A 24494-nucleotide genomic window follows, 5' to 3' on the forward strand; every position below is an offset into this window, starting at 1 on the left:
TAAAGTGGATTCCAGGGGATTACAATTTTGCTAACAGTGACATTTTTAACCAAACAGCCAATAAACAACAAATATTTTGTCATTTTTAGTTTTATTGAAAAACTTTGCTCTCCATATTTGTTTAATTGTCTGCTTTCCTGTACAAAGTCTTAACAGTTACAAATCAGTTCATTTTTATGAAATTACTTGGAACTATGGGGCAAGTAATACCAGTGATTAAAACTTTATTGATAATGTGTCAAAAAAATCAAAAGATATATTCATTCATGTCATATGTGATTTAAACCTAATTAACATATAGAATGCAGGAATGTTCCATGACCTCATAAAATCATTATGAAGTCATTATGATTTAGAATCATAATGACCCTTCTAGAATCCTCTTCAGAGTTGAATTTTTCATACTGTTTGCAACATTAACATGTGTAGACAGGATCGTTCGATGAAGGAACCCATTTATCTAAACATTTTAACTCTTGTCATCAAGGATTTTGACTAATTCATTTCATGCATCATAAAAATAAGAGGTAAGTTACCAGCAATTGTATTTCCTAGCTGCGATTAATTACATTTTTCTATTGTTCCTACTGACAATATAATAGTGGAGCAGATGAGCCTGAAAAGTATTGTGCATTTAGCTAAAGCCTGACATTTTCTCCAATTTGAAACCATGAAGTTTATTTTTAGTCTTGAAGGCATTTTAGATTGGACCTCTGAGAATAGCTGGCCAGAGGGCAAACACATTTCAAGGCAGAAAACTCAGCGATGTTGTTGTCAGCATCCAAAAAAGGCAATTTTTGCAAATAATCAAATACATATATGCCTGGAATGACTAATATTTAATTGCTGCTACAAAAAGGGATATTAAAATGTAACGCTATGTATTTAAACCAAACCCATGACCAAGGGCGTAGATTTCAATTGGTGGGGGGTACTGTTACACATATTAAGGGGATGGTCGGGTGGTCTAATTCCTTCAAATTCAAAGACCTTTAAAGGAACACGCCGACTAATTGGGAATTTAGCTTATTCACCGTAACCCCCAGAGTAAGACAAGTCGATACATACCCTTCTCATCTCCGTGCGTGCTGCAACGCTGCCTGACGGTTCCAGCATTAGCTTAGCCCAGCACAGATCCTGCAGGTAACTGGTTCCAACTAGCCTACTGCTCCGAATTGTGACAAAAGTGACAAAATAACGCCAACATGTTCCTATTTACATGTTGTGATTTGTAGAGTCACAGCGTGTACAAAAAACAACGTAACATGAGACACAGCCATCTTCTAACAGTAAACAAACCGGGAACTATATTCTCAGACAGGCTTGCTGCGAGCATATCACTCCGCCCAAGTACTATATTCTTCCGCTTGAGAATATGTTCCCGGTTTGTTTACAGTTAGAAGACGGCTGTGTCTCATGTTACGTTGTTTTTTGTACACGCTGTGACTCTACAAATCACAACATGTAAATAGGAACATGTTGGCGTTATTTTGTCACTTATTCGGAGCAGTAGGATTGCTGGAACCATTCACCTGCATGTTCTGTGCTGGCCTGATGCCGCTGGAGCGTCAGACAGCATTACAGCACGCACGGAGATGAGAAGGGTATGTATCGACTTGTCTAACTCTGGGGGTTACGGTGAATAAGCAAAATTCCCAATAAGTCGCTGTGTTCCTTTAACACTGCCTAGTTTGAAACAAGGAACAAAGTTAATTAGAACGTGAATTGTTATATTTAAAAAAAAAAAAAACTCAAATTAAAAAACCTACAAGGATTTCAATGGGGAATATATACGTGATTATAATAGAGAGTGGTGGGGCAAAAACTGGAGAAATGCAATGCTGTGGTCAATGAGCTCTAAAGGTCACCAGTGGTCAGATACAAATTGTCTCCACGTCTGAAATAAAACCTTAGGGAATGTAGATTATATGCTGAAAGTTTCATGCTTTAGTCATAAAATGCACAATTGGTTTGCCTGTCTGCCCACTATCAACCATATGTAGTAAACAGTGTGTGGCTGTGTGTCAATGATGATTTGCCCTTCTGTCTTTCTACCATTTTCCAGTCATGTCGAGAAGAAGTCCTCGTTTGGAGGAAGCTGGCTATTACACGGAGGAGGGGACTCCAATCATTTCCTACAGGGAGACCTGTTACAGGTAAGTAGCTGTAGACAAGACTGTGTTTGTGTGCACATGTTGTGTCATGTATAGTGCATATGCTGTGAGGTCAGCACTTCATAAATCTTAAAGGTGCCCTGCCACACAAAACCGTTTTTAGTTGTATTTTTTTTTAAATATGTTAGGTCCATATGTGTTTGTGTTATGTCGTGAATGTGAAAATGAACTGCTATCTCCTTTGTCAGCTCTAGCCACTGAAATAAGCGGAGAAATCAGGCCAATTACGAAAGCTGGTCAGTCTGACCTGCTGTTGCCTGAGCTCATTACTATTCATGAGCTTGCCCAGTTGCGCTGGGTAAAGGATGCTGATAGCCAGGCTTTCATTGGCTAGCTGTTAGCCAATCAGAGTCAAGCAGCTTAGCTCGTTGAATATTAATGAGAACTGGCACAATTCAAGCTGAGTCTTCCTGCAAGCTTTCTATACTTTAAATTTTTATTTTGTTTGTTTATTTGTCAGGGACCATGCACAGTCCAAGCCCTGTACCAGATTTAGCTATACAGCTAATTTAGATCTGTGGTCTATGGGCAAGGGAGATAAAAGGACAATATAGACAATACAGACAATACTATCAAAACAGATAGAAACTTAACAACAAACAACATATAACAAGCATTACACCACTCTAGAATGGCTTGAAACAAGGTAATCAAGGCATTTTTTCCACAAAAAATGTTACAGAGTCCATGGTAGAACTTCAGACATTACCACAAAGTAATGAAATACGTGTGGCAGGGCACCTTGAACACATCGTTGAGTCTATGAAAAGCGCTATATAAACTCAATTTATTATTATTATCGTCACTCTCTGTCCAAAACTGTTTTATTTTAGGAAATGACTAAAAGGCTAATTAGATAGACGTAAAGGGTTATCAATACTGTATCATTGATATATGAAAAGAAATTAAAATGAAATATGGAGATACAAGGTTTCTGCCCGACAGCGACGACATATCGCACATGTCAGTCTTTACTAACTTCTGTTGTGTCTTTTAGGATCTTTCAGAGGAGGAAACGTCACCGTGGTCATCACCACGAGTTAATAGGCCACGACGGAAACACCAGTAACACCGGTGACACACAAAATCTGAATATTGAGACTCCGGCCATAGAGACATGGACTGGAGTCCCCACTCAGGCCAATCACACTTGGACCACTGCAGTACAGATCATCAGCTGGCTCTGCATCCTGGTCCTTCTGGCCATTGGTGAGTTTCCTCCAAATCTTACGCTAACATCATTTCTAAGACACTAAAACCTGGGGCCGTTGCTTTTATTTTAGTCCCTGCTCCAAGTTTTTAAGAGGTTCCTTGTCAATAGTAGTGGTGTAAATAAAACAATCACGATATCATGATATATTGATTCTTAAGACAACGATACAATATTTACTGATATCACAAAGTCTGCCACGATGCGATTTTGATTTGATTCAATTCAATTCCGAGGCCTCCGACCGATACGAGACGATACATAAGCGTAATACGTAGTGATAGTTCCACTTTGTAACGATAATATTGGATCGCTGAGGAAACGTGCAAATTGAAAAACATACTTTTGCGATTGGTCCAAGAATACTGCTGTTTCAAATTGAATTCCCCTCTTAAGTTATAACCCCCCCTCTCTATCTGTGAACAGTTGTATGTTTCCAGGCAGCAGTATATTTTTTGAGTCTAAAATTTTACCAGATCCTCAAACTTTATTTCTAACCTTTGTGCTTTGTGTCCCTCAGGACTCACACATTACATACAGAGTATGCAACTAAAACAGGACCAGCAGGAGGTGGAAATCCTCAGGCAACAAGTGATCATGATGAGTATGCAACTTAAAGAGGTCCGGCAGGAGGCGGAGATAGTCAGACAACATGCAATCATGTCTGTTCCTCCGCCCTTAAACTTTGCATTAGAATCGCAAGGTGAGTCATCTTCATCTGTCTCATCAGGATTTATATACACGCGCTTTATGGTGGAATTTCTAACTTTGTATGTGTGTCTTTGATTTGTGTGAATGCAGGTGCCAGAATTTTACATCATTTATCTTCGGACACATATTGGCCTCCAGGACTTAAAACAATATGGGATCAAATATACAAATGGTTGTATTCATCCAAAGCGCAGCGAAGAGTTATCCAGGTAGGAACATGTAAAGATAGTTTAACACTGTATTGTAATCGCACTTTCAAAACTTCTGTTATTTAATATAAAATAACATGAAGGAACAGTTGTAGTTTATAAACTGTGGAGACTAAAATGTTACATTTTCTCCCCTCAGGGACATGTATTATTACTTCCGGGACAATGCTGGTCCTTTTCTGGCGACCAAGGGCATTTATTAATCTCCCTGTCCCACCCAGTCTCCATCACTAGCGTGACGCTCGGCCACATCACAAAGAGCCAGTCCCCATATGGACACATCGCCAGTGCACCGAGGCAATTTTCAATCTTTGTAAGTCACACATTTTCTGTTATTATCCTCGATATGTTGAGTGGTGGGAGAAGTATTCAGAGCCTTTACTAAAGTGAAAGTACTAATTCCACACTGTAAACATACTCTGTTACAAGTAAAAGTCCTGCATTGAAAATGTTACTTAAGTTAAATTATGTAAGTATCATCAGGAAATTGTACTTCGAGTATTAAAAGTAAAAGTACTCAATGCAGAAAAATCCTCAAATTTTAGAAACCGGAAATGATCCAAACAGTTTTGTGTTTTAATCGTCTAATACTTCAGATGTACTTGTAGGCCATTATATTGATGGGTAGTTTGATTTATATAAAAACATCAGAATTTTTATAAACTACATGAGTTTTGTGTGCAAAAATCTTAATTTGTAAAGTAACTAGTAACTAAAGCTGTGATGATGTGCAGATGAATGTACAGTACAGGCCAAAAATTTTGGACACACCTTTTCATTCAATGTGTTTTTTTATTTTCATGACTATTTACATTGTAGATTCTCACTGAAGGCATCAAAACTATGAATGAACACATATGGAATTATGTACTTAACAAAAAAGTGTGAAATAACTGAAAACATGTCTTATATTTTAGATTATTCAAAGTAGCCACCCTTTGCTTTTTTTGATAACTCTGCAAACCCTTGGTGTTCTCTCAATGAGCTTCATGAGGTAGTCACCTGAAATGGTTTTCACTTCACATGTGTGCTTTGTCAGGGTTAATTAGTGGAAGTTTTTCCCTTATTAATAAAAAAGCAAAGGGTGGCTACTTTGAATAATCTAAAATATAAGAAATGTTTTCAGTTATTTCACACTTTTTTTGTCAAGTCCATATGTGTTCATTCATTCATGTCTTATATTTTAGATTCTTTAAAAGTAGCCACCCTTTGCTTTTTTATTAATAAGGTTAACTTCCACTAATTAACCCTGACAAAGCACACCTGTGAAGTGAAAACCATTTCAGGTGACTACCTCATGAAGCTCATTGAGAGAACACCAAGGGTTTGCAGAGTTATTAAAAAAAGCAAAGGGTGGCTACTTTGAATAATCTAAAATATAAGACATGTTTTCAGTTATTTTACACTTTTTTGTTAAGTACATAATTCCATATGTGTTCATTCATAGTTTTGATGCCTTCAGTGAGAATCTACAATGTAAATAGTCATGAAAATAAAGAAACACATTGAATGAGAAGGTGTGTCCAAACTTTTGGCCTGTACTGTAATTAGTTACATTCCACCACTGGATATGTCCAGCATACTTGTCAGTTTTATTCACACAGGGCACAACAAAAGGCTCAGCTCTTCTCTTTTTCTTCTCCAGGGAATGAGGACTACTGATAAGGAAGGAACCCATTTGGGAACACTGGTTTATGATGAAGACGGCCCAGCCTTTCAGACCTTTAAACTGCCTGTGAGTATGATATGACAGTATAGCTCTCATGAACATGTATAGGATAATAAGTAGAGATTCTTCTGAGAATGAAAGCTCTTCCTTCCCATGTTAATGGCTGCAAACTGTGGTAGTCAAACTAACTGTATTATAGAGGTGGATTTCATAATTTCTCTCTCTGACTCTCTTTGTTCATTTCTCTCTCTTGTCTCTTAACAGAATCCAGACAAAGGAGTCTTCCGATATGTGAAGCTACAGATTGACAGCAACTGGGGAAACATAGACTACACCTGCCTGTACAACTTCAGGGTTCACGGTAAGATAGTTGAAGCTGAAGGTAAATCAACCGCAAACACCTGAATCCACCTGAATCTAGCTTTGTGTAATTATGTAATGTTCTTTCTAATATATTTTAAAACGTATTGTAAATGGAGGTGGACCAAATATGAAAAACTATATTTTAGTGACAAAAAATTTGATTCAATTCAAACCAATTTCATTTTAGTGTCAAATCATACCAGAAGATATCTCAGGATGCTTTCCTGTTAGAGTAGGTCTAGACCAGTGGTTTTCAGGGGTCCCCAGCAAAAAGGGGAATCATTTATTTTTACTATAAAACCATCCATAAGTAACACAATAGCACAGCATTTATGACTATTTTGGTCATAGGTTTTATACACTTTATGAACATCTAAAAGCAAAAGTCCTATCAGATGGGGGGACTCTGGGACAAAATCTTTAAATGGGGTCTGTGGTCTAATTTGTGTCAGTTTAGGGGTCCTTATTATCACATTGCCATTAGACCACAGCGCTGGGGAGTAAGGTCTGGCTACACCACACATACATTCTAGGATTGGAGAAAAAAACGCTCTGGGCAGTTTGCATTCCTTTAAACCAATCACAATCGTTTTGGGTGCCTCTAAGTTCTGGACGCTGTGACGGTGGCTCTGCAAAAAAGTCTCGTGAAGAAACTTGTTTTGGTGGAACATTTGCACCCCGCAAAAGAAAACGCCACATTAAATATAAATTATATTTTAATGTACACAGTGCCATGGATACGCATTGCTAGGCCTCTGTCCTGATTGACAGGTCGGCGTGAGGCCACGCCCTAAAGCATCCTCAGAGCACATCGCGTCATACTTTGAAAACCATGCTCAGATACTCAGGATTGGTATCAATCCTAATTTTAAAAATTAACAAAAAAAGAGAAACCTTTTTGCCACAACATCAACATATTATAAATAATAAATAAACAAATGACATTGTGTACAGGCTAATACTGAAACAACTAAAATGCAAAGGAATGTAAAGAACAAAAACTTTTTAGTGCAAACTGCATAATGAAACAAACCTTTAACAATAGACTTGGTGACTGCCCTGTTGTCAACATTGAACTAATGGAGAACTAACTTAAGTGCAAAGGAATGTAATTGAATTGCCTTGTTGCTGAAAGGTGCTGTAGAAGTGGCCTTTCCTTACAACCTCAGCCTGTCAGTCAGTCTCCAGGGCACAGAAACCACCGTTGTGCCTGCTTGTCTAAGAGGAAGTGTAACGTCAACAGCAGCGCGACCACTTTCGGCTCGCCATTAATATCATATCGCAGCAAACACTCTCAACGCTAAGTTTTGAAAAACCGTAACCACACTTGAAACCACTTTATCAGCATCGCTGTGACTCACTGTGACTTCAACAAAACTGCAGAGCCGAAGTTTACTCCGTCTGCACCGTGCGCGTTTGTGTGTGTCAGTCGGAGCTCCGCTCTGTGTCAATGTGCAGAGAGGACAGATAAGATTGCGCTCACGCACTCAGACGCTTTTGTAACTGAAATTTGGCACCGAAAGATAAATAATTTGAAGGGAATTTAAGAAAGGCAACACACGGACAGCGGAAGGTAAGGGGCAATGTACTTCTGCTGATCCAGACTAAGGGGTCCTTGACGTGAAAAGGTTTGGGAACCACTGGTCTAGACCACACTCTATAATTTACAGGCACCCAAAAATTCCCCCAAGAGCCATTTCACTTAAACCTTGAACAGAACATGAGTCTAGGTGGGCGGCCATCTGCCTCCACTAGTTGAAGGAAGGATTCATAAACACAAATCTATACGATATGTTCCCAGATGTTTTGCAGTTGATTTACCTTCACTCTTAGGGCGGCATGGTGGCTGTGTGAATGTAGCCTCCCGTGTCTGCGTGGGTTTACTCCGGGTGCTCCGGTTTCCTCCCACACATGCAGGTGAACTGTGTATGTTTGAATTTAATTGGATCATTCAATTGGAATAAATGAATTCTAATTACAATATTAAATATATTGAATTGTAATTATTTTTGCTCTGTGTTTTTCTCAATAAGTCATCTGCTAGAATTAAAAGGAATGGGCATTTAACATTTAATTAAGTGATCCCTCTTTCTCTCTTTCAATTTAATGAAATGACTTCTAGTATTTGGATCTTTGTCAAATGTACAGAAGACCCAGGTGCTAGTTTATAAATGAGACCCTCCTGATTACATAAAGTCTGATTATAAGCTTTAATGGCAGGCAGAATCAATCAAATATCTCAGGGTGTTTCTGCTGAAAGATTTGGACAGACCCATCAACTATCTCCTAAATCTCTAAATTGAACTTATTGCCAAGACTTTTGTATCTGTTTAAAACCTTGCCTGTTGATATTCCAGATAAGCAATTTGTGGAGTGAGATAGACTTGTATCAAGGTACCTGTGGCAGGGCAAAAAACAAAGAGGAGCTATAACACTGTCCAACAGCCAAGAAAAAAGGGAAGTTTAGCACTGCCATGCCTGAGGGACTATCACAGGGCTGCCCAATAAGAGCATGAATAGCAATAGAAAGATATTGAGATTTCTCTGACAGACAATACCCCAATTCAAAATGAGACTGAGGACAACTCATTGGACCAGTCTACCTCTGAAAACATAGAATGTGATAAAAAGGTTAAATCTAAATGTTCTACATTTTTCTTTATCAAGTAATCATGGGTGGATATAGAAGAAACACAAAAGGGCAAAATGAATGCATTTTACTCAGTTTATGAATCACAAAGCCTAACAGAATTTATTTCTAAAATCTACAATCGATTTTTGAACCAGAAAGCAATCTCTACAGCATATGTGAAAGAAGAAATGGGAACAATGATTTTAACATTGATAGAGAAAGCATGAGAGTCTTAATGCACAATCCAGTGGCAAACAACGGCCTTGCTGAAGTGGAGAGATTATTGCTGGAAGAATGTGCTAAACTTTTTGTATTCCACAGAAGAAAAAAAACATTTATGAGAGGATTTAACTAGCTGGAGACAATGTGGTTTTGTGAATGCCAAATATTATCAAAGTTTTTGGGACTGCAATTCAGTCATTTTGGTAGGAAGTGTAAAGGTTGTAGAGAGTATACTTATAATATTAAAGTGCTCATATTAGGCTCATTTTCAGGTTCATAATTGTATTTAGAGGTTATATCAGAATAGGTTTACATGGTTTAATTTTCAAAAAACACCATATTTTTGTTGCTGCAGCTCCTCTTTTCACCCTGTGTGTTGAGCTCTCTGTTTTAGCTAAAGAGTGAGGCATCTCACTTCTGTTCCTATCTTTGTTGGGAGTCGCACATGTGCAGTAGCTAGGTAAGGACTACTAGCCAGTCCGAAGCAGACTATGAGGGAGTGCCATGCTAGCAGCTAGGCGAGCATTAGAATGTGTGTTACAAAGTGACGCACGTTTGTCTCTGAAGTAAAGGCTGGACTACAATAGAGCTGTTTGGATCAGTTTGTGAACAGTGTTTTCTGTTGGAGATGGTAAGTCCCTTTGGGGTGGACTTTGGCTTTTTTCACTTTGTAAACCTATAATGTGCACAAAAAGATATATAACACCATAAAGGAAAGGGCAAAAAGCCAAAAAGCATAATATGAGCACTTTAAGATTCCTATACCTACAGACTGACTTTAACAAACAATACCTGGAGGAAAAGTGAAAGTTGGGACAGCTCAACGGTTACCCTAAAGTTTTTTTTAGGATTTGGGGAAATTAGGATTCTTGTGTAATACTCTTTTACTATGTTAGGATAGGGACTGTAGCCTCTTTCCGACCAAGTAGTTACAGGAACGTAGTTATAGGAACAGTCGACTTCTAAAACAGTTCTACTAACTACTCTCCCCCAAAACCGGTTTTGCCATTTGCATTCGCACTTGCCAAGTGGCCATAGGAACTGACCTTTTGTTATTATAATCACAGCCCACAGCCCGCACCACTATGTGGAAAAGGGAAAAGACCCTGCCCTGAAGTAGGAGCAGAAAGAGTTACAGGAACTGTGGCCAGAGGAACTTAATAATCCCCAAATGGGTCCAGTTGGAACAGGAGAAAAAAAGGGTTCTGGGAACGTTATGTTCTAGGAACTGCAAAAATCCCTCCGGTCGGAAAGGGTCTATTGATTTAGGAATTATTCATCCCTAATGTTCCTAATTCTACTGATTCCTAAATCAGGTACCATGGTCACCAAAAAGGTAAGATAGGATCTGCAAGGTAGATTTCTGTAATACTGTTATTTATTGATTTTTTTTGTATCATGAATAAAAATGCAGGCATGAAAGCGGCTTTCTGTGCTTTGTTTGTTTATTTATAGTTCATTTAACTTTTTTAAATGAACTATAGAAGGCTACCATAACAGAGGATGAGCGTAGCATAATGCAAATGCACTATAATCATAGTGTGAGCACATGCTGCAGTTGTTAAAAGTAGTAGTCCACGAGGTCATGGAGGAATAAGAGCCCTACAATTAACGTTTCGCAAGATTTTAAAGAACAAATTAATAAATACAATCTCTCTATTGTGGAACAAAAAGCATCTTTAGTGAGCTCATGAGGGAGTTTTTAGAGTATCCACACCTTCAGCATCATCCACTGAGTACCGTTTGTTTTGCTTCTGCTTTGATGGAAACCAACTGATAATCTGTTCATACCCAAATGCATCTGCTTAACTCATTCGGAAAAAGGCCTCTTCTTGACAGGCTGGTGGCTGCACACTACTAACTGAGGTATGTAATTGTCCTGCAGCCAGACACCGCACCAGAGCTGAGCCAGAAGGCAAAGCTCTCGATCTACCGGTCAATTCTCGTTCCTACCCTCACCTATGGTCATGAAGGCTGAGTCACGACCGAAAGAACGAGATCCAGGGTACCAAAATGGGTTTCCTCAGGAGGGTGGCTGGCGTCTCCCTTAGAGATAGGGTGAGAAGCTCAGTCATCTGTGAAGAACTCGGAGTAGAGACGCTGGTCTAAGTAAGGATGCCCCCTGTTCACCTCCCTAGGGAGGTGTTCCAGGCACGTCCAGCCTCGGGGAAGACCCAGGACTAGGTGGAGGGATTATATCTCCAACCTGGCCTGGGAACGCCTCGTGATCCCCCAGTCAGAGCTGGCTAACGTGGCTCGGGAAAGGGAAGTTTGGGCTCCCCTGCTGGAGCTGCTGCCCCCACGACCCGACCACAGATAAGCGGATGCCGATGGATGGATGGATGCTGCCAGACATTTTGGCAACGCGGAAAAGCCTGACCCATGGCTCCGGTAACTCCCTAATGCAGCCCCCGCACCCTGACCATACCACACCATGCACATCTGTCTCCCTCCCTGCCTCACAGAGCTCTCCGACACGGTGAAGACCGAAACAGAAGAGGCCACGTATCTTTTACACTCTCTCTGTTACTACAGAGAGAGTATAAAAGATAGGAGGAAAGGAAAACACAGACGCCCTGCATACCAGATCTGCCCTCCCTTAAGAATGCTCTTCTCTCTCTGTGGATCAGGAATTTAGGGAGTGTATCAGTTTGGTAAATGACAAAAAAACAAGGTGGTCTATGATTAAGCCTTGTTCTGAGTGTGCTTGCATGCTAGAATTATAGAGGTTAGCACACTGCTGTTATCTGAATATATATGCCCTCTAAGGCAGTGGTTCCCAACCTGGGGTCCGGGCACCCCCAGGGGGGGCGGCAAAGATCACAGGGGGGGCGCGAGTCTTTATCTGGTTTGAGGTTGAGGTAAAAAAAAATGTTTTGCACATGTTAAACAAATTATAATACACTAGAATATCTAATGTATACAAAAGTCTGTATGAAAACTATATATTTTGTTGTATCCTCAATTTTCCTGCCCCACGGCATCACTATTTTATGAATGAAACATGCCGGAGAAACAGTGCTGATAACTCCTCTGTATCAAAAAAGAAAGAGAGGCTCTATCTCGAGAGTTACCTCAACTTCGGTTTTGAGTGGGGGGGGGCTCAGCTTTTCTTAGACATGAGTAGGGGGGGGCGCCAAGGAAAAAAGGTTGGGAACCACTGCTCTAAGGCAGCACCATAAAACAGGATCACAAACAGAAATTCAAGAATGACAGTTTTGACCTCTTGAAGGTCTTTCCTGTTGTAACCAAGAAAGTTTGGAGACGCTTTGTTTTCGGGTCATTATATTCTAACAATTTCCTTGAAAGATTCCATGAAAGAATTATGTTTTGTTGGCACTAATGACAAGGGAAAGACTAAGTTGCTTTCCAAAGGAGTTTTCTTAAAAAGATCTGCTCCATTTAAACTGTATTATACTATATTGAATTGTAAATTGCCTCTAGACAAATTTCTCTAGGAACAAATTGGCTAGAATTGGAAGGGTGCCAATTGAATACTGTCCATTTCCTTTACCAAATTACAAAGTCCTTTCCAGGTATCATCCAACAGTTACTTCCTAAGTTTCTGTGACCAACCAAGAAAGAATCACAAATCCACTAAGATAAATAACAGTTGGTTTTTTATACAAATAATAAAAAAGAGTTTCAGGATCACAGTCAGGAATTACACTATAGGGTGGCTGGGTAGCTCACCTGGTAGAGCACGCGCACGTATTTAGAGGTGTACTCCTCGACGCAGCGGCCGCAGGTTTGACTCTGACCTGCGTCATTCCCCCTCTCTCTCCCCTTTCATGTCTTCATCATATTAATAAAGGCCAAAAAATGCCCCAAAAATTTACCCATAAAATGTATATTTTAGACTATCATTCAGACAGTCTGCTATTGTCTGCCACACCTTTTCTTAGGGCTGGGCGATATGGAGAAAATCCAATATCACGATATTTTTGACCAAATATCCCGATATCGATATCGCAACGATATTGTAGTGTTGACTAATGGTGCTTTCACAAACTATTTACACAATGATATTTTTGATAAATAATGATCAGTAATTTGGATATAATGACTAAATGTGTAAAGGCAAATAATAGAACAGTTACAACAGTCTGGTAAGTTCAGAAAATTACATAACTTTACTGTAATGCAGCCTTTAAAACCAGGAAAAGACAACACTTATACCATATTACGATATTACATTATCTTGAATCTTTACATATTATATGCTTTGCTCCCTTGTATATATGGAGATAGAAAAGAAAAACACTGAAGAAATTGGACTCTGAAATCTAGAAACTATAAAGAGAATTAAGTGACAGATCCAATGCACACTGTAAACATGACTACAACACAGTGTATGTATCAGTTATTTCCCCCCAGCAAAATATTAGTCAAAAACCATTGAGGTTTCCTCTTCCTGTTGTTTCATGAATGTACAGTATAGTCTCCACTATATAGTTACTGGTCCAGTGAACTAAGAATAGAATTAAGGAGGATTGTACAATTAGGATAGGTTTCATATTTGTACAATCCTCCCAAATTATAGTCCCAGTTCACTGGACAAAATACAAATTATGTGTTAACAATGGCAAATAAAATGCTCTGTTTGTCTGAAGGCTGTCTGTCTGTCAGCAGGGTTATAGAAAAACTCCTGGCCTGATTTCCATTACACTTGGTGGAAGGGTTTAGCATTGGCCCTGGAATCACGGAGATTTATTATTTTACTTTTGTTAACGTTGCGAGATGTGGCCTTTGTGCTCCATTCATGAGGTGATGGAATAATCAAATAAACTAGTTTCCAACTGGGAAAAGTCATTTGAACATCCCCTCAAGTCGGGAACATTAACATAGAGATAGGGCATGCCTTTCAGCATCATCTCTGTTAAGGTTCTTATTTGTCCAGGTCACTGGGTATCTTGTTGTCCTGAATTTTGTCACACATCCAAGAGGCTTCATCACTTTGGAACTGATTGATGAAAATGTCCAGTTGCTTTAAATTAAGGACTCCACTTGTGTCATGTAAAACTACAAGGGTTCTATGCTTTAAGAAGACGAGGACAGTACTTGCACTATGCACTGAATGTATTACATTATTCAAGTTTTTGTGCTTAGTTTACAATGTAATCATTTTCTCATTATGTAATAACTTATTAGGCCTACTACATTATGCACACAACTTTTTTACGTTATGTGCTCATGGTTTTCTTACATTAAGCCTATGTTTTGATGATAGAACATGATGAACTTTTATTACATTTAAATTATTACACCATGTGCAGGTATTACATTATGAGTTGCTAGTGTGTCTTGTACAGAAAATGGACATTTTTTATTTGGCAGTTAAATGTTTGAATATGTCAAAGCAGTCGTATAGAAGAATAAAATGAGATGCAAATGGTTGAATATCTTTTCATGTTCATTTTGTATAACTGGTGAGGGTAAGGCTTAAGTACATTTAACATTTCCAGCTCCAGTTGAAATTTCCAACTGGGAAATGGAACACACCATTACTTCTCTTGTTTCTGGCTTTGCTCACAAATATTGATTGAACTTTACTAGGCCATGGAAATAACATATTAGAATTCTTAATTTAGGTGGCGTTCCCCTTTGAAATGAGAAGACATTCTCTGATTACAGGGCAGGTACTTGTGTTGTTTAGACACATTAAGCACCTTTCACTAACCACCCAGTAGTTTTATTTTCCATAATAATGCTGCCTTCTGCGTTATTAGCATAGCCAAATCACGCATTTATGAACTGTGTCAGTTTGGGTACTCACCTTAATATAAAACAGCCATGGTACACACCTACACCACAACACGCCGGCTACGGCAAGCGACGAGGGTCCGTTAAAGCTTTCAGGATTTCCACTGTCAACACTTGGCTCTCGAGCGCTGCTGTGCAGAGCAACGACGATGTCGGAGCAGGAGTCTCTGAGGTGCTCAAGTGCCAGAAACCGTGGAGGCGTACAGAGGGTCGAAGGAAAACTGCGAGCCAGTGTAGAAAAAGGGGATTACTATGAAGCACATCAGATGTACAGGACTTTATTTTTTAGGTAAGAATTCGTTTCATGTCAGTAGGTGCAGTTGTAATTGTCAGTTGGCTTTGGGGCCTGTCTGTTCCAGATCATTCTACACTCAACCTTGCTGCTATGCCTGTCCGTTTGTGATTGGGTAAACTTCACCGCGGACCCGCCCACCCATGTTGGTCCGTCTGTTTGTTTGGACAGCTGTGTTGTCGATCTATGGCTAATCACAAAATGGGACTGCTAACTAGGGCTAGTTAGCTAGCTAGCTATGTGTTTAGCAACACAAGTGATAATAGCATTAGCCGAAGCCGAGTTAGCTGGACAGCTAATACAAGGTAGTGTTAATACCGTGGTAAATATACTTGACCTGTAAAAGAACAGATTATAGCGGCTTACTGCTTCGTTAACCGTTGTCATTTCTTAAACGTGTGTTGAAGCAGTAGCTAGCTAGGGTACAGCTGTGCTAGCATGTAGCCAAATAGCCGCAGTCTGAACCATGAAGGCTAACTTTAGACACGTTTTTGTCAACTGCCTAGTAAAAAAAAATGTAATCTTTAACAGCTAGTTATGCTCAACGTCGCGAATTTTAAATAAGTCTAGCTAGCTAACTTGTCATCATCAGTGTAATCGGTTTTCCAGTATCTGTCTGTTTCATTAGGGACGTTAAGACACTTAGCTACTGGTGTACATAACGTTGTAGCTACCTGCTCTAATGCAGTATATAAACTTAACGTTAGATGCTGTTTGGGGTACTGAATAGATTAGTTGGTTGGCTATCTGCATGTGTATAGTTTACCAAAATAAGTAATTTGTTCTGAATCCAGTCCAGTTAAAGGCGGTCCTTCTCCATTGCACAGAATGAGTTTTGTATCTTAAGCAAAACCTGCGTGCATGTATCTTTTATCTTGCGGCCCAATGCCAAAATGGTGACGTAAACAAACTTCGTGTGTGTGTGTGTGTGTCTCGATAAGCAGATCTCGTGTGTGATGTTGACACTCATGTCTTCCATCAGGTACATGTCACAGGCGAAACATGCTGAGGCCAGGGAGCTGATGTACAATGGCGCTCTGCTCTTCTTCAGCTATAACCAGGTACATGCTGTACTAGATTTATGCTCTATTAGCTGGCCTGGTATATCCCACACCAAGTGTTAAATGTCACATGTGTGCACATGTCCATGAAAACACCCCAGATAGGGAAATGATGTCGTCATATTTCCAAGTAGCTGTTCCATCCTGCGATGCGCTTGTGTAAAATATCATTCTTTCCAGCAAAACAGTGCAGCGGACCTGTCCATGCTGGTCCTTGATGTGTTTGAGAAATCGGAGACTAAAGTCGACGATGAAGTATTAGGTAAGTGGCAGCCTTGAGCCTTTTTAAAAGACTACAATGTGCCATTAAATGGCAGTACAATTCAACTTGTTTATGGAAGTGAATAATTTACAAAAAGAATGTAACCATTGGAAAAAATGGCCAATGTTGAAATGTAAAGATATACATTATACATTGTTTACAGTATGTCCTGATCAATAAGAACCATTCTTTTAATGCAGTTGCATTTTTGACAGCTGGCATACCCAAATCACAGTAGGTGATGGATTGGGCTTTACATGTATAGCCAATACAGATCCAGTATTGATTGGCCTTGATACTGGAGTGATATCATGGATTTGTTTGGGATCTGTCTGTGTAATCACTTAGAAACGCTGCAACATTACATTGTCATGATATTCAGAAATCCGCCTTCCACAAGGAGGGTAGAAGTGACATTCTCTGACTGTGTGTGTGTGTGTGTGTGTGTGTGTGTGTGTGTGTGTGTGTGTGTGTGTGTGTGTGTGTGTGTGTGTGTGTGTGTGTGTGTGTGTGTGTGTGTGTGTGTGTGTGTGTGCGTGTGTGGAGCAGAATGCCTGGCTAAGCTGTTCAGCCGGATGGACCCAAACTCTCCAGAGAGAGTAGCGTTTGTGTCCAGAGCCTTGAAATGGTCCACAGGAGGGTCCGGCAAGTTGGGTCACCCAAAACTACACCAGTTGCTAGCTGTCACCTTGTGGAAAGGTAATGACTGACTTATTTAGTTTATAAAGTGTAGAGGAAAATGCTTATTACAAGTTGTGATAAATGTAGAGATGGCCCGATATCATTTTTTGCTTCCCGATTCAGATACCTGAACTTGTGTATCGCCCGATACCGAGTACCGATCTGATACCAGTGTGTCATATATTTTATGTTTTAACAATTGTATACTACTATCCCTGTATGGATGTGATATTATTTCTATCTTTGTGAAACATGAACAAACACAAACAATGAACGCCACAGAACTTTCTTTTATTGTCCAGTTTGACAGTTATAACGGAAAAAGAACATAATCTACTTTAACATAGATTTTCTTTTGGGCTTTATTACGTGGTATTGGATCGGTGCATTAACTCCAGTACTTACCGATACCAGCGTTTTAGGCAGTATCGGAGCCGACACCGATACTGGTATCGGTATCGGAACATCTCTAGATAAATGTTGAATGTAATGATATAAAAACAGATAGTTGAGAGGCTGGGACCAGCAATTGTACTTAGTAATTGACTAAAAGTATTTGAATCTCTCAAATAATTTCATCAATTATCCAAATATTTATAGCAGTCACAGTCCTCAACATGCTTACCATCCTAACATATGCAACTGAAGCATACACTCAAAGGCCGCATATGATGTGCATCAAAACACCCATGCCAGTTGTTTTCTTTGTAAGCTCACACACCAGCAGCCTCATGATGGCGTGTCAACCCGCGTCCTATTAGGAACTTTCCTCTTTCTCCGCATTGACACCTGTTAAAGCATTGAGTATACTCGTCATTCTTGAGCTGTCGCACAACAGTGTGAAGTAACTATTTATACTTGCGCGTGGTGGTCGCAACACTAGTTGGTCTTCTCCTGAGGGGTGTCGCTAATGAGGAAAGGCAACCAACTTTGCTATTTCTATGGACTGGAAGAAGAAAAAGGTAAACGATGGCAGAACTGGCAGCAGCGGCAGCATTGACGTCAATGTCAATAGTGGCTAAGATGATATTGGAGTCAATGGATGAGGAAGAACAGCTGCTTTTGAGCCTGCTTGCAAAGAAACAAAGAAAAAGACTTCCGCTTTGTCGTGCGCACTTTAAATCCTGGCACGCCAGCGAGATCAATGTCATTTTGACATCACATTGTCGCGCGGTTGGGAACGGCGACAGTAAAGAGGCCTTAACCCTCCAGGAAAGCGCAGACTGTATTCCACTCATCCCCTAGATTGTCACATTCCAGCTTCTGTACTTAACATTTTCCGTCAGTATGCCATATCCGGTGTGTGCTTTGGGTGGTGTGTTGCCATTTAATATTTTACAAGCTGCCCTGTCCCCATGTGTTAATATCATTACAGTTAAACTATTGACTTAAAATATTTATTGTGTGTCCAGAGCAAAACTACAGCGAGTCTCGTTACCACTTCCTGCATTCGTCTGACGGGGAGGGCTGTGCACAGATGCTGGTGGAGTATTCAGCGGCACGAGGCTACCGCAGCGAGATTGACATGTTTGTGGCGCAGGCCGTCCTACAGTAAGTGAAACGCCAATATTCGTTAGTTAAACAAACAAACAAAAAAGTCCACCCTGGAAATGTGTACAGCAGTAGTCCGTATTGTTACTAAATGTGATCTGAACTTTTCGTTGGATTTAAGGTGTTGTATTCACAATCTGTGTGTGCAGTGGAGATAGTGGTACTGATGCATCCTCCTCCAGCATGTTTGGTCTGCAGTCATATCCCTTTTCTGTCTGTCAGCAGTATTTTAATTTTTTAAGTATCTGTTAATCTCTGTGTTTTCTGGTTTGCCGGCTCTCTAATCTGTGTCACACTTCTGTCCCATCTTCTCCTTTTTGTCTTTTTATCCTCTGTCCCTTTTTTCTATTTCTGTCCTTTCCCTACTCTGAACCTCCACCCTCCAGGTTCCTATGCTTAAAGAACAAAAACAGCGCTTCCGTGGTGTTCAGCACATACACAGAGAAACACCCGTCCATAGAGAAGGGCCCTCCCTTCGTCCAGCCCCTACTAAACTTTATCTGGTTTCTGCTGCTGGCAGTGGATGGGTGAGTTGTATTTCTTGTATACACCCTCAAAAACCTAGGTATAGATAACATGTATTTGCCTAAAATATATATTGAATGTATTATGACCTAATGTCTTATTCTGTCATACGTCTCTACAGACTCCTTCAGCAATCTGCCCTGAGCATGTAATAAGCAAATTTAAGAGAGCGTTCTCTCCGTTCTTCTTTGTTTCTCCAGGGGTAAATTAACAGTTTTCACAGTGTTATGTGAGCAATATCAACCTTCCCTGAAGAGGGACCCCATGTATAATGAGGTGAGTGTTTAAAAATCTGCTTGATGCTCAAGTCATTTCCTCCCATGAATCATGTATGAAATGGCCTTCATTGATGTGAGTGCAGCTGCAATACACCATACTGTATGTCAAATATTTCTTATGCTTGCAATGTTGTGATGGAATATTTCCCTCCTGTTTTTAGTAACCCGTCTTTTTCACAACCGTGTCTCTCTCTCGCTCTCTCTCTGTCCTCCTCCTCATCTCTTCTTTTGGACATCTTCCCGGTTCCTCAGTATCTCGACAGAATAGGACAGGTTTTCTTCGGCGTCCCGCCCAAACAATCTCCATCGTATGGTGGACTGCTAGGTGAGTGAACCAAGACGTTGTGCATTTGAGCCGATGTCGAGGATAATTAACACAAAAGTTACTGATCAGCTGTATTTGTGTCACTGAAGTTTTGTATTAAGTTTTGGTCCCTGTATGTGTCTTGATGCGACTCAGCTTTCAATCACTGTTCACTCTGAGTCCCACTGTTCAACCCCTCAGGTTTTACAGATGAGTTGTGCCGCAATAAATTGGTCTTATCAAATACACAAACGTAATATTGTCTCAAATTTTGTGTTTGATGGTTTATTATAGATATTAAAGAATATTTTCTTGCTAAGTTAATTGACCACTCTCGTGTCTGTATGGCAAATATGAAGCCAAATGTCGGCCGAGTGCAGTGACTTCCTGTTGTCAGGTAGGTTAGATTGTAGTGCAGGTTTAGTGAGCTTAAAATGGGCTGGGAAGCAGATTTAGTTACCTTTTTTTGAACTGGCTGCTGGCGATGGATGGATAGATATAGATACAAGAGTGTGGTATCAATCTTGTCACCGAACTCTCTGGAATAAAGTGAGGGAGTGCATTTCACAATTTTGTACCGTAGACCATTGCACTACTGTATGCACAGAGGGATGCTGACTGTGTTGCGTCCTGCAGGAAACCTGCTGAACAGCCTGATGGGTTCGGGCGAGGAGGATGACGGCGCCGAAGAAGCCCAGGAGGACAGCAGCCCCATAGAGCTGGACTGAGCCTGCCCCCGGGACAAAGAACAAACGAACACACACACAAACGCGCACACATACACACCCAAAAAGAGGAAGACGGCGTCGCCTCCCTCCTTCACCTCCACACAGAGGGCGGGGGCGAGGCGCCGGTCCATGTTTTCAGAGGCGTGCGGTTTCCAAAATAAACCTCTTCCCACCCATCCAGTCTTAAAATCCCAGAATCCGAAAGTATCAGGCCGCCCAAACATCCCTCTCAGCACTGCCGGGACTTATTATATTATATTATTTTAACCTTTTTTTTTTTTTTTTGTTTGTTAGTTTAAGACTCTTACTCTCTGATTAGGGTGTAGGATTTTTAAACCAGAGCTAACAAACTGCCCTCTCCCTGTGAAAACCTGCTCCCAAGTGATGGGGAATGGGTCTGAGTCTCCCAGAGGAGAGGATAGCATCGCTAGTGAAAGCTCTCGTCATAACGTTGGTAACGACGTCATTACAAGAGGGTTTAGTCAACGCCCTACAACTACTCAACTGCTTTTGTTTGCCCGACAGCCATACGGAGCTCCGATCAGAGCCGTGGCGTTGCTGCTGTTGGCGCTTTTTCGCAGCTTTCTCCGTTTAAAACTCTTGTTCTTTCAGTAGTAAGTTTAAAATTGTACATGTAGTCAAAGCCACCGGTCAGTTTCTCGTGTTCTTTGTCCTTTTTTAGCAATATGGACAAAAAGACAACAAAGCTCTTTTGTAAGTTATTATCAGAGGTCATTAAGCACCTCGATTATCAACCAAACAAACTTTTTCTCCCCCACCCACGGATTATAGTGGGGGGCTGTAACTTCTATTCTAGTGAATTACTGCAAACATACAGCTGTCTGTATACAAATAGCTCTACTGTAGAGGTCCCACTTTTTAACTGGTGCTGTTTGCATCTCCAAAGGGCAATTGTGTGAAAAAATCCAATTTGGGCTTTTAAAAAAAAAAAAAAAAAAAATTCTGGCAATAAGGTGTTTAAAGCACTTAAAGCGTTTGTTTTGCTGGTTGCTGGCTCTGGGTGCCTGTCTATGTGTCGCTGTGAAAAATAAAATGTCAAAGTTGGGGTTATACCTTCCAAGTCTGTAAAGTGATCTTTAGGAGGGAAGTGAGACACTGTGAAAACCTTTTGTCCGTTGGAGTGAATCTTGCTTTTCAAGGTAGCTGACAATTTCTGGCTTTTGTTCAATTCAGTTTTTTTTTTTTTTACGTTTTGAACAAGTTAATCCAACGTCAGTTCAGCCAGTGCACATCAGAAGTGTGATTCCTACAGTAGCTTAACATTCATCAGTGGCCCACAGAAAGCACACTCGCTCTGCTCCTTTTCTCTCGACAGCTTTGTTTCTTTTCTCACAACTTCCGCTTCTTTATGGTCTTGGTGACATTCGATCAGTCTAGGTCAAATTTCAGTTTAATACTAGGGAAACAAGGAAAGTCCAAAGGTCTTCCAACGTAGAGTAATATTTATTCACTTCTGTGTAATTATCTGTGTTGGATTGTGAAAGTCCAAAATAGCCAATACTAAATAAGTGATGATAAAATAAATAATTGTGTGAACCAACTTAGCTCGGTAAAACTCAACTCATTTTTTTTGGGAAGGTTATGTTTTAGGAAAACTTTTAAAAAATAAAATCTAAAGTCAAAGAAAAATAGAAAATAATTCCATGAAAATGAGTTGTTTTGACTTATTTATTTAAATACCTCACAGGTTAATTGGTTCCTTTTTTAAACATGTCACTCCTATTGACATGCTTGTTTGTTTTTCATAAACTTTAATATTGGCCATTTTGGGCTGGCTCGACGTGGCCGTGCTACAGAGGGACAGACGGAACAGTGTTGAGTTGTCGACGCGTATGCACTGCAGCAGTCATCCGGTTGATAACAAGAGTGAGAGAAACTGCCAATATTTTTGCTTGAAACGCCCGTCCACACTAAGAACGCTAACCACGGCAACGTGAGCATCCACACTGCTGAGCGTCGAGCCCGCGCTGCGCACTCCAGCTGATAACGCATAATCCACTGATACAGCAGACGTTGCAAGTAGGATTACAGGAATGTCTGTAGCAATTTAGGGATGCACCAAATTCTGATTTTTGGGGTTTGGCCAAATACCAAATCCACTGGTTAACATTCTGCCGAATCTGAAACAGAATACCGAATCCTACTCCCGTCCTCAGTCCATTAACACAGTAAACACATTAATGAAGTAAACAAATGGTTAACACAAGGTTTTAGCTGTGACTGTCCTTCCTTTTGCCGTACCTGAAGTCGCTGCATTTTGACTGCTGTCTGTAGATTCCTTCATGCACAACCCGTATTCTTTCGGATGTTTTAACAGCGGCGATGTTGTGTGTTGTTTAGGGTCCTCACCACCACGAGACAAATCAGCATTGCAAATTGAACACGTGGCTGGACTTAAATCACTTTCTTTTGACTGAAAGTACTGCCAAACACTTTCTGCTCACGAGTTCCATTTTTGAGTTCCAACACTCCACCTACGTAAACACCTTCCTGTAATCAACATCGACCAGCGTAGTGCAAGCGTAGGGTTCGATTCAGTGGGGGAAAAAAAATTCTAAAGGTTCGGCAGAAACCGAACCCCGTCAAAAAGCCCAGTATTTTTCCGAATCCGGACCATAATCCTGGATTTGGTGCATCCGTAGGAGTAATATCCTACATATTTGTGAAATCACGTAGGCTCCACTTTATGAACTAAGAGTCTACCGGCGCCACTACCTGTGTGAAACAAATCTCTCCGCAGTGTTCTCTCTCTCCCTGCCGTGCCATGATATCAATTCAGATGGATTCTGATTTGTTTATCGTTCATCAAATCGCTCTGAAAGTGATCCCAGCGATTAGCGTTGGCCGTTGTCGTTAGAGTTGCAGCGCGGACTCTGCCACCCACTGGAGTTGGAACAATTTTCAAAACTATATATTTATAGAGATGGTTCTAGTTACCGCTCTTGGTGTGGACGGCCCTTAACAGTATTGCGTTGGTGAAAAGTCCCGATTTCTGGTCGGAGTTTACATCCATGAGGTCGAAAGGGAAATGCGGGCAAAATGGACTTTTAGGTTCCTCAGCAGTTCAAATTTCCCAAGACGTCAGGCAGTTAAGCCCTTGTGTTGTCCTCGGGTCAAAGTGTTTTTATATCCGATTGCCCAAAAATAACGTGGATGGTTCCATACAACGTTCTTCAGGTAAAATGAATGATTACGTTCACTGAATTTTTTGGGTGTTATTTAATCTTATAGCGTTTTTTTTTTCTTATTTGTTTCAAAACGGTATCCGGACTAAACTTTGACACATACCCATCTGTGATCCACTCAACATCCTCTGATCTTGACTATTTGTCGAAAATAATTCATTTCTGCCTTTTTAACTAAAAAGGTGTGTAAGTGACCGAAACATTGGAAAAGCGCAAAAGATTTCAACTGTGACCTGGAAGAACAAGTTTATGGTTGACGGGAAGACAACGCAAGGGTTACACAATATCACAACCTGCTCTACTCCGCATATCACACGTTCTGTTATTCAGTGTCAATCATTTAACCCTGTAACTTCTTTTGCTAACCTGAAAGTCACTTTTGTTTGAATGCTGCTGTGTCATCACACCTTTTTTAGTTTTTGATTAGATTTGATCCTTTCAGGACTAAAAGGGGAGTGTTTGCTTTCTTTTTTGTTCATGATTCACTACATCAGTAAATAAACTACAGCTGAGAAGAGTTTGACAATGTCATGAAATAAATATTGTCCTGTCCACTTTTTATTGCATCATTGAGAGTATTAAAGTCGCTGCACGTGGTACTTTTAACGTAGGATTAAAAAAAAAAAAAAAATATATATATATATATATATATA

General features: G+C 40.2%; 3 protein-coding genes across 4 annotated transcripts in view; 2 read left to right on the forward strand and 1 right to left on the reverse strand.

Moving 5' to 3' along the window:
• The window catches only part of mrtfab (myocardin related transcription factor Ab), a 76153-nt gene extending 60836 nt beyond the window's left edge, over positions 1–15317 (reverse strand). Inside the window, exon 1 of the mRNA XM_028567620.1 lies at positions 14967–15317. The gene's annotated coding sequence lies outside the window, so the exon portion shown is untranslated. The remainder of the gene's footprint in view (positions 1–14966) is intronic.
• On the forward strand, positions 421–7022 carry LOC114548003 (SUN domain-containing protein 1-like). The gene is made up of 8 exons (XM_028567627.1): positions 421–527; positions 2066–2156; positions 3172–3383; positions 3905–4087; positions 4186–4304; positions 4444–4617; positions 5950–6039; positions 6238–7022. The coding sequence occupies exons 2-8, from the start codon at positions 2068–2070 to the stop codon at positions 6376–6378; spliced, it is 1008 nt and encodes a 335-aa protein (XP_028423428.1). The 5' UTR covers positions 421–527; positions 2066–2067; the 3' UTR covers positions 6379–7022.
• get4 (guided entry of tail-anchored proteins factor 4) lies at positions 15018–24386 on the forward strand. Of its 2 annotated transcripts, none has more exons than XM_028567628.1 (9): positions 15018–15242; positions 16228–16306; positions 16487–16568; positions 17118–17267; positions 18662–18800; positions 19187–19327; positions 19526–19601; positions 19856–19928; positions 20544–24386. In XM_028567628.1, the coding sequence occupies exons 1-9, from the start codon at positions 15103–15105 to the stop codon at positions 20633–20635; spliced, it is 972 nt and encodes a 323-aa protein (XP_028423429.1). In that variant the 5' UTR covers positions 15018–15102; the 3' UTR covers positions 20636–24386. The 2 variants fall into 2 exon arrangements, with proteins under 2 accessions (XP_028423429.1, XP_028423430.1); XM_028567629.1 differs by lacking the exon at positions 15018–15242 and adding an exon at positions 15442–15550.
• The last annotated feature ends 108 nt before the right edge of the window (positions 24387–24494 follow it).

The sequence above is a fragment of the Perca flavescens genome, chromosome 21 (genome assembly GCF_004354835.1).
Source record: "Perca flavescens isolate YP-PL-M2 chromosome 21, PFLA_1.0, whole genome shotgun sequence".
Lineage (NCBI taxonomy): Eukaryota > Metazoa > Chordata > Actinopteri > Perciformes > Percidae > Perca > Perca flavescens.

What these genes read in the sequence shown, in the direction of transcription:
- get4 (XM_028567628.1), top strand. Translation starts at nt 15,103, where the DNA reads ATGTCGGAGCAGGAGTCTCTGAGGTGCTCAAGTGCCAGAAACCGTGGA. An exon ending in TACAGGACTTTATTTTTTAG is followed by an intron (nt 15,243 to 16,227) that starts GTAAGAATTCGT and finishes GTCTTCCATCAG; the next exon opens with GTACATGTCACAGGCGAAAC. An exon ending in GTGGCGCAGGCCGTCCTACA is followed by an intron (nt 18,801 to 19,186) that starts GTAAGTGAAACG and finishes TCCACCCTCCAG; the next exon opens with GTTCCTATGCTTAAAGAACA.
- LOC114548003 (XM_028567627.1), top strand. Translation starts at nt 2,068, where the DNA reads ATGTCGAGAAGAAGTCCTCGTTTGGAGGAAGCTGGCTATTACACGGAG. An exon ending in CGAGGCAATTTTCAATCTTT is followed by an intron (nt 4,618 to 5,949) that starts GTAAGTCACACA and finishes TTTCTTCTCCAG; the next exon opens with GGAATGAGGACTACTGATAA. An exon ending in TTCAGACCTTTAAACTGCCT is followed by an intron (nt 6,040 to 6,237) that starts GTGAGTATGATA and finishes GTCTCTTAACAG; the next exon opens with AATCCAGACAAAGGAGTCTT.